This window comes from Triturus cristatus, chromosome 2_1 (assembly GCF_964204655.1).
Source record: "Triturus cristatus chromosome 2_1, aTriCri1.1, whole genome shotgun sequence".
NCBI lineage: Eukaryota > Metazoa > Chordata > Amphibia > Caudata > Salamandridae > Triturus > Triturus cristatus.
Genome location: NC_140581.1, coordinates 498,970,887 through 498,987,749, shown reverse-complemented (window position 1 = coordinate 498,987,749; position 16,863 = coordinate 498,970,887). Strand labels below are relative to the sequence as shown.

Genomic DNA, 16,863 nt, shown 5'->3' with positions numbered 1-16,863 from the left:
GGGAAAAAACGAAGTGTTAAATTACAGGTGAGTAAAATGGTTTTGGAATTAGAGTTTTGGGAGGTGAAACCAGGGTTCAGGTTGGCACTCAAGAGGCACCACCAAAGGCACTAGGGCAGCTGGGTGCAGGGTGCCAATGGGGCTAGGGGGCACCTTGGTTGGCGACTGCTCATGGGCAGGCCACTCGGTCCCAGGAGCCAAGCTCCTAGTTTTAAGATCAGGGCAAAGGGGGTCCAAGGTCAACACCAAGACCACACCACTAGTGGTGAAGGAGTGCCTGGTTGTAGGTGCTTAAGAAGTGTCGGAAGCTAAATGCTATCATATTGAGGTTGCAGGGTTTGGATTTTGGCTGCAGGCTCATTTCAGGAAGTCTTCCGGGAGTAACCAACAGCTGGGCAGGTAGGTTGGAGGGCTAGGGGGGACGTAGGTGCACCTAGGGGTCCTCTCCTCTAGGGCACAGGGCAGCCGGATGCAGGGGTGTCTTTTCAGGTAGGGTATCACCTTACCGGGCCACTCATAGTTGGGTTCTCCGTGCAGGGGCTGCAGGCGAGGTCGGGGAGTCCTGGAGGGGTCAACCCATGGTGGTGGGGGACATCGCTTGGAACGGTGGGCCATTTGGACTTGGGCCATAGGCGATGGGTGCAGTGGTGGTTCCAGGGGTCTAGTTTTTTCTTCCTCAGCAGGCTCAGAGACTTTCTTTGGAGTTTCTTTTGAACAGAGCTGATGTTCGCAGCAGATTTGGTCTTTGTTGAAGGTAGTCAGTCCTGCCAGGGGTTTTGGATGTTGCTGGCTGCAGGACAAGTCGGCTTTTGGTGCAGGATGTCTGTAAACTGCACACTGGCCGGTAGGGCTGGGTCCAAGTCATGTCTTCTCTACAGTCTCCTGTGCTGTGCCACTTCTTATTTCCTTCGTACACTGCAGGGATCTGCCTTCTGGGTTCAGGGCTGCCTCCTAAATACTGTATTTAGGGGGCGTTTAAGGGGTCTTGAGGTCAGTAGCCACTGGGCATCTGACCTTAGGGTGACTAGACCCTTGGTATGCCCACCCCACATGGGGCAGAGGGCACAATCCCCAACCCTGATTGGAGGATGCCTGCCATCTGCAAGATGGCGGGCACTGATGAGTGGGCTTCACCCCAACCTCATCTGAGGGGTGGGGTTGGCAGAGGTGGGCACACCTTCTGGGCTGTTCTAATTTTTCTTGCCTGTCTTACCGCCGAATAAAAAAGGGGGGGTGGTGCCTCCTCCTCATAGCAGGAGAGGATGGGGGTCACGCTGCAAAGGCGGCCGGGCCACCAAAGCTCCCCTGCCACAGATTGCTCTTTCTGACCTGAGGAGGTGTGTATACCTTGCGCAAAGGAAAGGCTTAGTTTCTGGTTCAAGGGAGGGAAGGCTCCCACTCCAGGAGTCCGGAAAGTGTCTCTCAGTGGCAGGCTGGTGTTCACCAGTCAGGAACCCACGAGTGGTTGGCTTGGTACAGGGGTCCCCTCTAGAAGGGACCCCTGAATGCTTGGAAAAATAAATCTGACACTGGAATCAGTGCAGGTTTAATATTCTGAGATGTTTGATACCAAACATCCCAGGATTCAGTAAAGCCTTTATGGTGCTAGGAAACTCGAAATGACCAGTTTCTAGACCATATACTCGGTATGGCTTGACTGTGCACTAACAATAGCTAAGAAAATGGCCTTCGATATTATAGAGGTCTGTCTGCTCATGCTTTTAGGTCCTCGCATGAGATATAGTGCATCTTGCCTTAAGGTTGGCTTACCTATTACTCATGCAGTGCTGGGTAGGCATGGTACACACATGGATGTATGCCATGTTGACACTTTACTTTTAGTTGCACCAAAACAAGCAAGCTGCAATAGCAATGGTGCATGTTTGTGGTGAGAGGTCTCTAAGGGTGGCATAATACATGCTGCGGCCCTCAGAGGCCTTTCACTGGCTACCATGCCCTTGGAACAGTAGGTACCACTTACAAGGGACTTACAGGTACAGTTTAGGGCAAATAACAGGCCCTTGGAAGCAGACTGGCTGGGACCCAGGGCACACTCAGTCAAAGTGCATCAGAAATGTGGCAAAAAGTGGGGGTGAGGAGGGTTAGTGCAACAGAAACCCACTTTCCAACCTGCGTGCATTCTGTGGTTTTTCTAGACTCATATGGTGCGGAGGCCTGCAGGAATGGGTGGGGTGGGAGGGAGCGGGGAAAGACACATTCCAAGACCGCTGGGAAGAGGTCTGGTGGTTGAGGAAGGTTCAGAGCAGGATATAGACCCAAGAGATGTTATATCGTCTTGTCTGCCACTCACAGGTCATATATAACTGAGGAGCATCCGTCTAACTCGGGGAAACCACACTTAGAGATTCCCCAAACATCTTAGACTGTGTGTGTGATTTTAATATTAGATTTGTGGGGTATAAGGCGGCAGATGCTTCGAAGGACAAAATATCGGGTGGAGGAAGTAGGGGGGGGGGGACGGACCCCCTCTTTATTTTTCTCTGCCTCTTTTCAATTTTGTTAGGACTGTCTTACTAAATGACTGTGTGCAGTACGTGTGCCGCTCATGCGTTAACAGTATGCAACGGCTCATCTGCGGAGGCTATCTACCCTCCCCTCCCCATATACTGTAGACTGCACTCCCAGAAAGAAACCCCATGGTTCGCGACACTGTTAACCCTACATTGGCTAACACCTGTGAGGAAGGGGGTATGATCTAATCTCACTACAAAGAGCTGCTGCAATCCTGGCTGGCCCGTCTTGTGCCCATCATGGGTCCCCCTCTGACAACTGCAAGGCCACAAGGTATTCTTGTGTTCCACTGTACATCTATTTGAAGCAAACAGACTGTGTGGTGGACATCCTGCATATTTTTTGCCCCCCCCCTATGCAGGCGTGCAAGTCTCCTCCCCACCCCCCCATCCCTGGCCTCTGGAATTGTTTTCTCTCAAGATGGGAAAACGTAAAAACACCTCAATAGACACAGGTGGACTTACATCTGGTGCAGTCCCGAAGGATCTAGTCACTAATGGCCTTTCCAAGTCATCAATTCAGTTATACCCAAGAGCAGCTGTGGAGGTAATCAACGCAATACAGTGGAGGAGAGACAGGGCAGTTGCTCGGCCCTTATGGGGACTGCAGTTGCCCCTTTACTAGGTTCTGCACCCATAGGAAATGTAGCCATAGGGACACTCTAGGCAATTCTAAGGGGGAAGATAACTCATTGGGATAGCCATGGTAGTGACAAAAAGGGACATAGCCCCCAATTAGAAAGGACCCACCGACTTTGATTGAATGGAGTAAGGACCATTGCGCCACGCTGGAAGAAACTATTTGATGTGGCACTGAGCTGTCCTCGCAAATTTGAGCATTAATGCACGAAATGGATGGAATATTATGGCCTACAGGCATTCACACAAGCATGTTCATATATCCTTCCTTTAAGAGTGTGGGGGAAGGCCTACAGTAATTTTTGGTGACAACAGTATTGTACCTGGCTTCTTCCTTTTTCTTATGCATCCCGTACATGTTAAAAATCAATACAAATTAACAACAAAAAAGCATCAAAAAGCACAAAACGCCAATTATAGTCAATAGTCGCAGTAGACTGGGACCTGGCGCCATTTGAAACTGATCATTACAGAGAGACAGACGGATAAACCAACCAGATTCGTCCAGATCAAATATTTTACTTTCAGACTCAGCCTTTTCAGTCCCAACCAAACACAAGAGTATGCTTCAAGGCCCCATCAAGTGAGGCACTTAGGACACTCACAAGATGTCCAGCAAAGGAGAACACCAGGGTTCACTCCAGGATCAGTTGCAACTGGCCAGTCAGGTACTTACAGGAAAAGACCTCTTGCAGCATGCTGTCTCCATATAACCACACAAGAAGTCAGCCTACCGACCCTTGCAATTCTCCTCTTGCTCCAGGGTACAACAGGGAGCAGGTTCAGTCCTCCTCTTGTGTCAGAAACAGCAGGTGCAGTACTCTTCTGATCTTCCACAGGTCAGAAGATCTACCCTTGGAGTCCACTTCCTTGTCCTGAGTACAAGAAAGAGCAGTACCAGTCCTTCCCAGCTGCTTTCTGATCACAAACAGGTACAATACTCTTCTGATCTTCTGCATGTCCAGACCATGTTCTGAACAAAGTGTAAGGGGATGGCACATTTATGCCTGGCATGAGCTAGTGGGAGAGTGTGATTCATGGCCCTTCACTTCCAATTGGCTAAATGTTTCCACGCCCTCACCTAGCAACTAATGCAGTGGTTCTAGATTGCCTTACTGCAACTATGCCCAAAATTTGGGGCAAATCAAAGGTGGGGAAAGTCTTCTGCCACATTAAACTTGAGCTCTGGGGTGTGTGGTAATCCTGGTGTCCTCACACATCTAACACATAAAACACCCAGAGAGAGAAGTCTGGAAGGACACAAGCAGGGCCCTGCAACCCGAGAGGGGATCTACAAGAATTGTGTTGGCATCCTGTTCTTTCCCATTCAAGTGTGACCCAGGTGTTACATGTGGCTCAATGGACCGGTCAAGCAGGATGTAACACGGTTCTGTCAAAAGGAAACCTACAGTCACCACCATGTATATTCTATTGATCTCAGAGTAGTCATCTCTGCCTATTCAGGTCAGCCTGTTTGCTCTAGGGAGGCAATTCACACCTATTCAAGGCTGGAAGAAGAGCATGCTAATTAGCCTTCTGTTAGTTCAGGCAGAAAAAAGGTAACTTTGCCACAATGAAATTAGTTAATTGGGCTACGTCACTGTGGCGAAATGGTGATGTTAATTTTCTACATGTCCCACTTTTAAATACCATGCACCCTTCCTCGTGGGCTGCAAGGCCTATATAGTAGTGGTCTATTAATATTTAAAGAAAGGTGGTCTCATATCAAAAAGAGTTATTTTGACAGGTCACACTGCAGGGTTTACACTTTAGTAGACAGGCAACACATGGTAGACCTGAAGTCACTTTACCCTACCCAGTGTAGAGGATGGCACAATAGTTGCTGCAGTCCACTAGTGGCATTTAACTTCTAGGACATGGGTGCACTTTATACATCATATACTAGAGATTTATAGGCAATTTAAATGTACAATACAAAATAAGGAAGTTTAACCATGTACAAAGGAGAGGCACAGGCACCTTTACTCCTGGTTAGCAAGGGTAATGTGAACAGAGTTCTAAAGCCAACAAAATATAACAATGGGATGGGGGCGGTGGCAGCAGAGGGACCAAGCAGAAATGGCAGATTTCCACTGGGTCCACAAGTGAATAAAGTCTAAATTAATATGAGGGGTTGAATGCCTCTGCAAGACCTGGGTCTATACTATGGCAGTCATACCTGCGTCTGCTGCATGAATCACACTTATTTAGAAAGGACTCGAGCAGGCTGTGCTAGCACCAATTCCTGTATCAATTCTTTTCCTTGGGGAGGAACAAGAAAGGAGGGGTAACAATCCTATATGCAAAGTCATTCCTAAGGAAGTTCCTAAATGTATCTGCAGACAACGAAGGCGGATGCCTGACAATACAGAGAGTCACCATCTCTACATCCAGGTACCTAAAGCAGGGCAGGTGTAGTTCCTTAAGGACACAATCGCCGACATCTTAGAAACAAAAAAACAGAGCCAATTATTAAAGGGGTAGGGTGCTTGAATGGAAACCTAACTTTAGTAGCGGAATGGGACAGGTCACAGCTGAGGGCAGGGAACAGGAGAGTGTCTCAGGTCGTTGGGCCTCACAGAAATGTGGATCCATTTACACACCAAATAGAGTGATTACCCTATTACTGGTGTGACTGGTTTGTTTCTAGGAATGTCAACTGTTCATTCTCAGGTCATCACATCGGGACTAATTACATGTGGAGTACCTTTACAACACATGCGATTTTTTTAATTTTTTATATAGAGTTTTATGTAGCGCGAACTTGACCCAAATCGGGTATCAGAGCGCTTTACATAGCACCAGTTGCATTACATTAGGACACATTAATTTTTGTTAGGCACGGGGAGATTAAGTGATTTGCCCAGAATCACAGGATGTGCATAGTCCTTGCCGAGACTCGAACCCAGTTCCCCAGATTCAAGGTCGACCGCCCTAGCCGTTAGGCCAACCCCTCTCGATTACCTTGGAAATGCCATTCCTTCCCAGGTAAATTTGTCAGTACTACTTTACCCTCTATTTAAATTCCATTTTACAACTAATGTTTAATGTGATTTAATTTAAATGTATCTTTTAATAATTAGATTTGTTCAATACTATGTTAACATAACTTTTAATTGAATTTTAAATTAGTACCTTAAACTACCATTTCCTTAACTCTAAAACCACATAATACTGCTATACACTATCCATTCCGAACCCTAAAAACACCACAAAAGGCAATGAGTTAGGGATGCTGAGATTGTTAACATTATTGATTGGCCTTAATGCCTTGCATATGTAAGCTCTATGATCCGTCAGTTGCTACAAAGGCAGTACAGATAAGTTGTAATAGAAAATATTAATTAAAACGGTTAAACCTGAACATGTAAATTGCTGGGATTTATTTTCAGGAAAATAAAATGCGGTGGTGCAGACCGAAAAAAAAAAACTCAGCAGGTATTGCTTTTCCACGGCATTATTCTGTAATTTCATGTTCCCAATGAACCTCGAAGAAGTCCAGATACAATATTTAATTGCAGAAAAACATCTTTAAAAACACTGTCCTTTTTAAAGTGGAATTTAAAGTACAAGGTTTTATGAGTTAGATAACACACACTGCTGAAAATTGTGTATTACTGCTTTAACTGTACATTTATTGTGCAGACTATTCAGCAGCAAATTGATTTACTGATTCCTTCTCAGCACATTAAAAAACATGCACATTCATCCCATTTGTCGCATTTTCAATAGAATTCCATAAAATGGAAGAGGAATAGTTTTATTTCACTCATCTCTAGCTAAATAAGATTAACACTTTCTCTACAACTACTTGGCAATAATGTTCATTAGCCAAATTACATAGCATACCGGATAGAGGCATAACAGTTTCAGAACATGTATGTCTGCACATGTTGAAATGTTACTTTCCTAACTGCGTAAATATTACATTTTCATTTTCTCAAGTAAACTTTATACTCCAATTACAATAAGTTGTTACCTTTTTCAAAAGTGCAGCATTACTTTTCTTCCGACACTTGTTCTTTTTATTATTCTTTCTTTTTGTTCCAACAGGTTTCTCAGATTTAGTTGACGGTTCAGAACTTTCCCCATTTTTTAGAGCATTCTAAAAATCAGAAACAAAAAGCAACATTTAGCAGTTTTGAAAATATACCCACGTACCTTAATGCGGAGGTAGAAAATGAAATGCCATGGTCCGAAAACAGACCTGAGCCTATGAGTCTCTCTCACAAACACACCCAGAGTCAACATAATGAGCCATTATAACAGGACATGCCTCTACGGGAAATTATCAAAGATTTAGGTTTGGGGACCACGATCATCATTGGCATCACTAAATCGGATAGGTTTTAGCACACATGCATTAACGGGGAAAAACCTACGCTAAAATCCAGAATCAAAGCACGCCAGCATGTTACTGCTTCTGAACTTTATACATCCTGTGGGGCTTAATTCAGGGTAGTGAAGAACTTAAAATTAGTGGGTCTCCAGTTCTTAGCAGGGTGGGAGCGATTCCTGGGTAATATCCGGTAACTGGTGTCCAGTTAGATACTGAAAATCCAACAACAGTTCAACCTGTCCCTGCACTTTTGAGGGGCTTGTTGATAATAGTCAGCCAGGTCTGACTATTAAGCCCAAAGAATATTTTTTACTCCAGCGTCTTTATATGAGAACATATAGGTCACAGTAAAGATTATCTAAAGGTGAAGGGGACCTTCAGGACCAAAGGTACCCAATGCAGCCACTGGTTGCCAAAACTATTAACTAGGAACTGGTCAGTTTATGGATAGCCTTGAATATGGTTTGGCTTCAACTGGAGATATATTCAGAACCACAAATGCTATGCTATATTCAAAGTTCAAACATGGAGGAATCAGGATAGACTCCTCCAATCAGCTACAGTACAGGTGTAAAGGGTCCTTCTAGTGATGATGGGGATAGGCATGCATCCTACACGTTTGAGATGGGTGGATGGGGGATGGTAAAGACTTACCCTCCCCACACATTCAAAAAATACAGAAGCTCCTCGATCAAGAAGTTTTTTTGTTTGCTCCTGAGCAGATGGGCTGTGATGTGGCTTTTGGGCAGGCTCAGTTCATCAAGCTTACTCACAGAGAAACCTTCCAATCAAGTTGGCTCTTCGCAGGTTTTTCCAGAGATCAAGTCAGTCTTCTTGCAGATGCAATTCAACATCACAGGAGGCTGGTAGTCCTCCTCTTCTCCCGGGTCATACTAGCAAAGCAACTATGCAAGCTTTTTCAGAATTACTCTTCAATTAGTGTCTTATAAAATTCTGAAACCCAGGCAACGCATCGTTTACACAGATGTTGGTATTATGAGTAGTCGGTCAATCATTCAAGTTTTTTGTGAGATTAATAAAATCTTCACAAGGTTAAAATCTTTACAGTGTTTGAAACATATAGAATCAAATGCATCAAGCAAAAATACATTAATGTTTAAAAAGGAATAAAACAACATTATATGCAAAGAGAAAGACCTGGAATTGTAGCAGTATGAAGAGACGTACATACAGAAAAAAACAGCTAAGTGGTAGCTAAGGTTCTTAGTCTAAATGTTGTAAAGAGCCTCTAATGAATAAAATGCTAGTGGCTAGAAATTATATGTGATGAAGTAACTGTCAAAACATTCACACACTTAATGCAATAGTTTGACTGAACGACAAGTTACAAGATCCTTCTCTATCACTTCGGACACATAATTGTCCCGTTGTCCTGATCGCACTGCAATGTCTCCCGGATGAGTGCTGCGCCTGGGGTGTCTGCCCGGGTGGAAACTTAATGAGAGCAATGTCCTTCCTGTTCTGCACGCGTTGATGATGTTTCAAGGAAGGGATGCTCATTAACTGCCCATAAGGTGTAGAAAGCAGGCATTGCACATACTCAATACAGTTGCACCACTTCCTAGGCATGGTTAGCTGAACCCTGGGTTGTCCTTTCTAGGTATAGTCTATCATGGCTTATTTGACTCTTTTAGGAGTGCCTCAGTAAGGCTGATGTACTTCCCTATTTTGACTAATTCACTTAGCTCAGTGATTGTAAACACAAGATTCCTTTCCTCACTGCAGGTTCGGGTTCCATGTGCACGGTAAAGTGGTTTTAAGAAGGTGCGCCGAGCGTGCAGTAGTGCCGGGCAGCAGCATAATAATGGCTGAAAGAATCGTACTCTTTAAGTCTGCATTTGGTGATCTTACAGAGAGAGAGCCATTTAGGGTTTAGATCTTTGAACTGTATGTAGACCCATCCGCTCTGCAGCAATAATTTGCTTGAGACAGGTTTCCTGATCGACCAGTAGAGGTCTGGCTGCGGGCTCAAGCAAAGTGGCTGCGTATTGGCGTATGATTTTTCACTTCTTCTAGTATGAGTTAGTTCTTCAATTTGGCCAGGACATATTTTGGTATCCTTGTCCTGGTCGTTTTTTTTTTTTTATGTTGCTTTAAGTGCTGCATGCGAGAGTTGCTGCTCGCTCAGCTCTCGCTAGTCTATTTGAAGAGTGCTAAGTGATTTTAAAGGTAGTGGGACCAGGGGTCCTTCTCTGATTTAAAGACATGCTGGAGTTCTGCTTTCACAGACATAGGTGGTGCATTTATAATCCTGTAATACTACTTTAAGTTTCGCCATACTGGCCCATGTTTGGCCCTCCAAGCTAAATTCCAGCCTAACCAGGCAGACGCGTCTGTATGACAGGAATTTAACCGTATTGGTCTGTGGAAGGCCTTTCTAATGAGTTCATGAGTTGGAAAACTGAGGATTATTAATTTTGCCTTTGCTTCAAGATGCCTCAGATGTGTTTTTACTCCTCCCTTTGAAGATGGCCCAACTCCAAAATAATTATATGATTCAGCGCTTTGGAGTTTTAATAGGCTCAGGCTCCAGATGTGATTGGTTTCCTTAGGTGCTATTACCTTAGTCTTAGAGCCATTTGAAGTCATTTTATTAGTCAAATTTTATTTGTGGACGGCGTTGAGAGCTTTCTGGATACCTGTCACAGAGTATCTGTCCAGGAGAATTATATCATCTGTGTATTGATGACCGGGCGGAAGACTGCCGCCGTTTCAAGCACCAGTTGAACGGGACACAATATGTTTATTGCCATAAGTTCTTAATGGAACTTTTTGGCCTCATATTCCCTTAAGTCCATGGTTATCAAGCCAGTCTTACTTTTTTGGGCATAACTACATGTAGATAGATGGTGATTGGACATCTGCCTACCCCATTTCGTTTGGATGTGGAAAAAGGTTTTTGAAAAATGCACTTGGAAAACATTTTGTGTATCAGATCGACGTAGAAGACAGGACCAGTTATATGGATAATAACAAACCTTGATTCAACTGTGGCTTGTGTGCCACAACTTTGCCCTGAAGAAGTCCTAAGTCAAAAGGACAAAACGTGTTGGCTGATGAAGAATTTGATTAAAAGAAATAATAAAAGAGAAGAACGAAACGAGAAGACCTTGTACTAGCAGTGATTTGCTCTTACTGTCACTGGTTCTGTATAATTACGGATCCATTTACTCTTTCTATCGACAGACTGTGGTGCTGAACCATATTTGTGGTGGTTTGGTGTTGTATCCCCTTCAGTGGGGAGTTGCTCTTGGGCAGGGGGCTCTTTTGGTTTATCAGCACACTTTGTCTATTGTTGACACGGTATGGGGGATTTACAGTACAAGTGCTGCAATTTGTGTATGGTCCACTGCCCATTGTCTTAGATTTATATCATCTGTGTATTGTAACATTGTGACTCAAGTGTCTCCAATTCTTGGCAGAATTATATTGGCCTGTTTCAGTGCCAAACATATGTCTGCTGTGTCCAGATTAAATATTAAGGGCACAAGCACACACCCTTGCTTTGAGCAATTATCTGTAGGAATTTTCTTTGTGACTGTCGTCTGTAATAACTTGACCCACACCAAGGTTGAGGTATTTAGAGACATTATTGCCTGGAGTAGATGGTTTGGTATACCCCATCCTTGGAGTTTACTCCATAGGTCATTCTTTTTTTTATTTTTTTTTTATTTTATTTTTAATTGAGCAGAGCAAGAGGTAGATAAAAAGACATTACAGAGTACAATTAGCGTTCATTACATAGATAGAATGGCGAAAAGATGAAAAAAGTACAATGAAGAAAACACTAATAGGAAATACAATATGCTTAGTGTGTAGCAGCAAACAGAATTTTGATAGCTAATGATCAATGTAATCGTTAATCACTTCAGGATAAAAGTGCAATATACCAAGTGCAAATAGCAGAAATACAGTACTTTGAGCCATTTAAAGTGCAAATGCGAAACAAGGCAATATACAAAAGTGCAATACACCAAGTGCAAATAGCAAAAATACAGTACTTTAAGCCATTTAAAGTGCAAGACAAGGCAGACTACAAAAGATTGTAGTCAAAGAAGGATTCAACATCATGATAATCGTAATAATCGAAATAAAAAAGCTGATTTTAAGCGATTCACCACTTCCAGTGTTATAAAACAGTTGCCAAACAGAGTGCAAATGGATTCTTGAGGGGGAATGAGATTAAGTCGTCTCCAATTTTTCAAAAAACTTCCAATTTCGCTTAAATTTTTTTACAGCTCCAACCCTCCTAGCATAAGCCTCCTCAAATTTTTTAACCCTTTTCATTTTATTTATCCATTTCAAATGGGAGGGGGCTGCATTTGATCTCCAATTTTGTAGTATTAGAGAGCGAGCTACCGCACAGGCTATAAAAATAAAAATTCTTTCTGAATTAGACAATTGGAGGTCTCCCTTGCAGCTGCCGAATAAAACGGTCTCAGCTGCAATAGGAATGGGATTCCCAATTGCACGCTCGATGTCCGAAAAAATTGCTTCCCAAAAAGACCTCAGCCTGGGACATACGAAAAAGGTATGGTGCCATCCGCCTTCCCCAGGTTTGGCGCAACGAAAACACCTGTCTTCTACATCGGGAAACCTTTTACTCAAGATGGAGGGTGTCAAATAGGCCAGCCACCTAGAAAGAAAAGCCATCCTCCGGCCCCCAGAGAGGCTGACCCACTCCCACTCCTTTTCGGATAGACTGCAATCAGTCTCCCGAAGTATTTTTTCCCGATGTTTCTGAATTATAGGGGGATGCAGTTGTTTATGGATCAGCTTATACCAATTACCAATCCCTCGAAGTTTAGCTCCATAAAGTGCAGTTGACAGCTGGTTGGGAGATTCATTTAAGCCTCCGTAGCTTCTCAACCAGGAGACTAAGCGCAGATATTCAAAATAGACCGGTTTCCGACGAGCCCCCACCCTGACCAATATTTCCTGCCAAGAGATTGGTCTATTCTGTATTAAAAAGTGTCTCAATTGGGTTAAGCCGGAGTTTTCCCATGTGATATTATGACCGGCTTGTAGCTGGAGACCAAGGCCGGCACATTCTTTTAGTTTAAGATATAGAAAGCCCGTCAAATTCATGTCCCTAAAAATTGCCTGTAGTCGACATTAGAAGTCCTTTAAAATGTTATATCGGCTTTTCTTTGGAAGTTTAGCAGTCTTTAAAAACACTGGAATGGATGAACCGATCTCTGTCAGCATTTTATCAATGAAAAAAAGTAGCTCTACAAGAGCTGGATCCTAACAGTCTTGATACAAGGTCAAGGAGGGCGGCTTCATAATAGGATTTAATATGTGGGAGTGCGAGTCCCCCCTGATCTACGGGTAGTTGAAGGATATTCAATTTAACTCGGGGGGCTTTCTTCTCCCATATAAATTGCCTAAAAAGCGTATCTATTTCCCTAAAAAATACCCGATTGATTTTAATAGGGACATTAGAGAATAAAAAGATCAAATGGGGAAGTATTGACATTTTAATCAAAGATACACGCCCAACTATCGATAATGGAAGAAGTAACCATTGATCCAATAATTTCGTTATTTTTTTCTTCATTCTTAGGTAATTTAAATCATAAAGTTGGGAAGACTGTGAGGAGACATAGATCCCAAGATATCTTATAGGGTTAGTCCTGGCTGCCTGTAATTTTAAAGAGTCGGGGAAAGGATCAATATCCGTATTCAAAGCAAGAACTTCTGTTTTATTTGCATTGATTTTATAGCCCCCTATCTTTTCAAATTGAGAGAATTCACCCAAGACCTCCTCAAAATTAGACCTATTGGGGCCAAATATAAAATAATATCATCAGCAAACCCTAATGACATGAATTCATACCGGCCTATAAGTCTTTTAAATTCCGATTATAAACTTTTTATGAAGGTTTGGGCTGTTCGTTTATTACCAGCCGCTCAGGAGGTCATTCATAGAGATCAAACGGGCTTTATTGCGGGTAGATCGATGGCTTCCAATACCCAATTTTTGATACAAGCATTAGAGTAGATCAACACAAACCATATCCCCGCAAGTATCATAATGGTTGATGCGGAAAAGGCTTTCGACCTTGTAAATTGGAAGACTTTATTTTTTACTCTAGGTCAATTTGGGTTCCCCTCTAAGGTGGTAGGAATGCTAAACAATATTTATCAGGATGCTACAGCCAAACTCGTAATAAATGCTACCTGTGCAGGAATGATATGAATTAAGCGGGGAACGAGACAAGGCTGCCCACTTTCCCCTCTACTTTTTACTTTTTTTATAGAACCCCTTGTATTAAATATTCATAATAATGCTGCTATTTATCCCCCAATTCCATAGGTCATTCTTATCTACTGAATCAAACGCAGCACAGTAGACAACAAAACACACGTGGGGGGGGGGCTGCTTCAGAATAGTGGCCTGGTGTATAAAATGAAAGAGTGACAATATAATGTCCCTTGTTGTTAAGGAATTTGCCCTGATGTCGATTTGGCAAAACGGGATGAACTCATTTGCCTCTGCCCAATGCTCTAGTTCTTTCCGGAGGACGGAGGCATAGGCCTTTGCTTCAATATCAAAGAGGGCAATAAGGCAGTAGTTTGCTGGATCCTGCATGTTGCTCTTCTTGAATACAGGGTGCAGAATTGAGCCCTTCCTGCTCTCCAGGACATGCTGAGTGGATAGGCATGAGTGGTACAGTGGAAGGAGTATCATTGACCATAGGTTAGGGGTGTTTTTAAAAACCTGCGCTGGGCTGCCATTTGGACTTGGGGCTCAAACAGATCTGATTTTCCTCAAGATTTCTGAGATACCAATGGCCGTTGGCAACACTTCAGGGTGTCATTAGGAGTACCCGATACCCTCAAATTATTCTTGCTTGCTGTTCTTGCACTGTATGTTTTTTACATGTTGTGTCCACAAGGATTCAATGAAATTTTTTGCAAACTGTCTTTATTTTAATTTTAAACATCAGCCCAATCAGTAGGTAAACATTATGTACAGTAGATTCAATGATAATACAGTCCATAGTTGCTTTCAGGGATACAGAGATTACGTTCGAGAGATCCATCCACTATTACCACTCCCCCCTCCCTAGATTGGCCAGGTCGCTTCTGAGGAAATTTGATTACGGCTCCATCTTGCGCATTGACACCATTATGATGTTGCCCTCACTCGGGCACCGACGACCTTCGTAGCGTTTCTTCGTACTCTGAACTGTAACATGTTAAATGACCTTTTTCCTTTTCCTCTGAGCAAGGTACATTCTGGGACCCGGCTCGAAGCAACTCATTTCCGTGATAACCATCTATTGACCCTTGGTGATCCTTCTCTGCCTTCCCTTTGTTTTACGAATCACCACCTGCATCACGCAAACATGTCCTGTTGTAAATTAATTAAACTTAGGAATGCTCATGCCACCTGGCCTATAGGGTCAGGTAGAAATCACGACCCTAGGGAAGGAATTTCTATTACCTGTAATCCTGTATCTTGTAAAAGGAATGTTTGCTAGTGGATGACGTGTTTTTTTTGCACATGGAGGGCATTGTTGCTTTAGGGGATTTAAGCGCTATAAAAGACTGAGCCACGGATTGAAGTGGCAGTCTCCTGAGAACCTACCACTGATGTAGTTCTAGGACAACTGTACCTAGCTGCAGCTAATAAATTGAAGTTCCTATGCCAACAGAGTGTTCCGTGTCTCTGTACATTTGGAAGGCGAACTCAGAAGATTTCAGGCGTACCCTGCGCCGCCAGGCCTAATTCAGCCTGGTTCTTCACTTCCCAGCTACATATTCCCAATGGGTGAGAAAATCTATTTATTACGTGCTAGTCGTGCGTAGTGTGTTGTGTATTGTCCAGTCTGGCCCCCTCAACCTCTAGATTGTAGTATCTCAGCCATGGTTGCCATCTTTTGGTTAACGTTTTAGGACATCCTCTAGCAGTGTATGTTGTTTTTTCGGCCCCCATGTACAGATCCATACTGGTGTGCCATTCCATCAGGCCATCAACTCCCCAGTGTCGAGCAATATCCCTCTTCGCAATCCTAAGTTACTCAGTAGGCGTTTGTATCTAGGAGGTCAATATCTGTTGAAATGACCAATAGTACATATTTACGGTCCATTGGTATCTGCGCCTCTAATATATCATGGATTTCCTTCACTATGCTTGTCCAGTAGCATTGTGTCTGCTGACATACCCATATGGGGTGTATATAGGTGCCTTGGACGGTTTTACATTGCAGGCAGTTGGGGGTTTCTGCCCTGCCCATAGTATGCAACCGCGCTCTATCATAGTACACTCTGTGTAGGACTTTAAATTGGACCAGCCTTAGTCGGAGCTTAATCGCTACCTCTCTGGGATGCATCAGTGCCCCTTCCCAGTCGATATCCTCTAACTGACCTGTGGTTTCCTCCACTTAGACCCAAGGGTTATCAGTTTGTCAGGGATATTATTGATTAAAGTTTATGGCCAGGAGACTGCTTTTGAGGATCTCCTCTTGTAGTAATCTGCCTTCAAGCAGCACATGCTCAGGTATATCAGGCATCTTGGTATATCATGCTCTCCAGGCATGTTGTAGTTCCAAGTATTTATAGCATGTGGGTGTGCGTCAATTGATGTCCTGGAGAGCCCCAAAAGTAATTATGTCCCCATCTTTAAGTATGTCGCCTAACGTCGTGATCCCGGATGTGTCCATTCCTTGAAGCCCTGGAGCTTCGCTAGCTCTGGCATCCTTTTACCCTCCCATAGCGGTGTGGCTCAATTTAGTTTTATATCCCATCTCATCTGTCGTTCCGCCCCTTCCAGGCCTCAATCGTCCTTTGGGTGGCTGGTAGCAAATCTCTAGCTCCTGCGCCCATACAAGTAATGCATATATGTGTCCTTCCTGAATCAGAGCCTTTCGAGAGCATTCGTAGAGTGGTCTCCCGTGGCATGAACCCATTCGTTGATCACTTAAATGTGCAGCTCGGTAATAAGCTTGTATGTCCAGCAGAGCAATTCCCCCATTATATTGGTTACGCTGCAATGTTGGTAACGCTACTCTGGGGTGTCCTCTGTCCCATAATAATGTGCGTCGATTGTTTAAAGATTGTCTCCGGGATTTTGTGGAACTAATTTTGGAGTATGTACAGTAGTTTGGGAAGTGTTTTTTTGTACATGGCTGCTCTTCACAGCAGTGTTGGAGGGGGCTGGAGTCATCTCCACCTAGTCACATCCTTTCGGAATTCTGACAGAACTCGTTTGAGGTTTTGATTAAGGCATTCAGTTTCATTTACAGATATACAGCCCCAAATATCTAAAACCCCCTTCGGTAGTGTGCAGGTGTCTCGGTATTAGGTGTGCTTCCATGGACCCTC

The 16,863-nt window shown here is 43.6% G+C and overlaps 1 protein-coding gene across 1 annotated transcript in view; it reads right to left on the bottom strand.

The window, feature by feature from the left end:
• SMN1 (survival of motor neuron 1, telomeric) overlaps positions 1 to 16,863 on the bottom strand; it is a 225,211-nt gene that overhangs the window by 165,979 nt on the left and 42,369 nt on the right. The window contains exon 3 of the mRNA XM_085632361.1: positions 7,150 to 7,275. Within this exon, the coding sequence (XP_085488487.1) occupies positions 7,150 to 7,275 (126 nt within the window). The remainder of the gene's footprint in view (positions 1 to 7,149; positions 7,276 to 16,863) is intronic.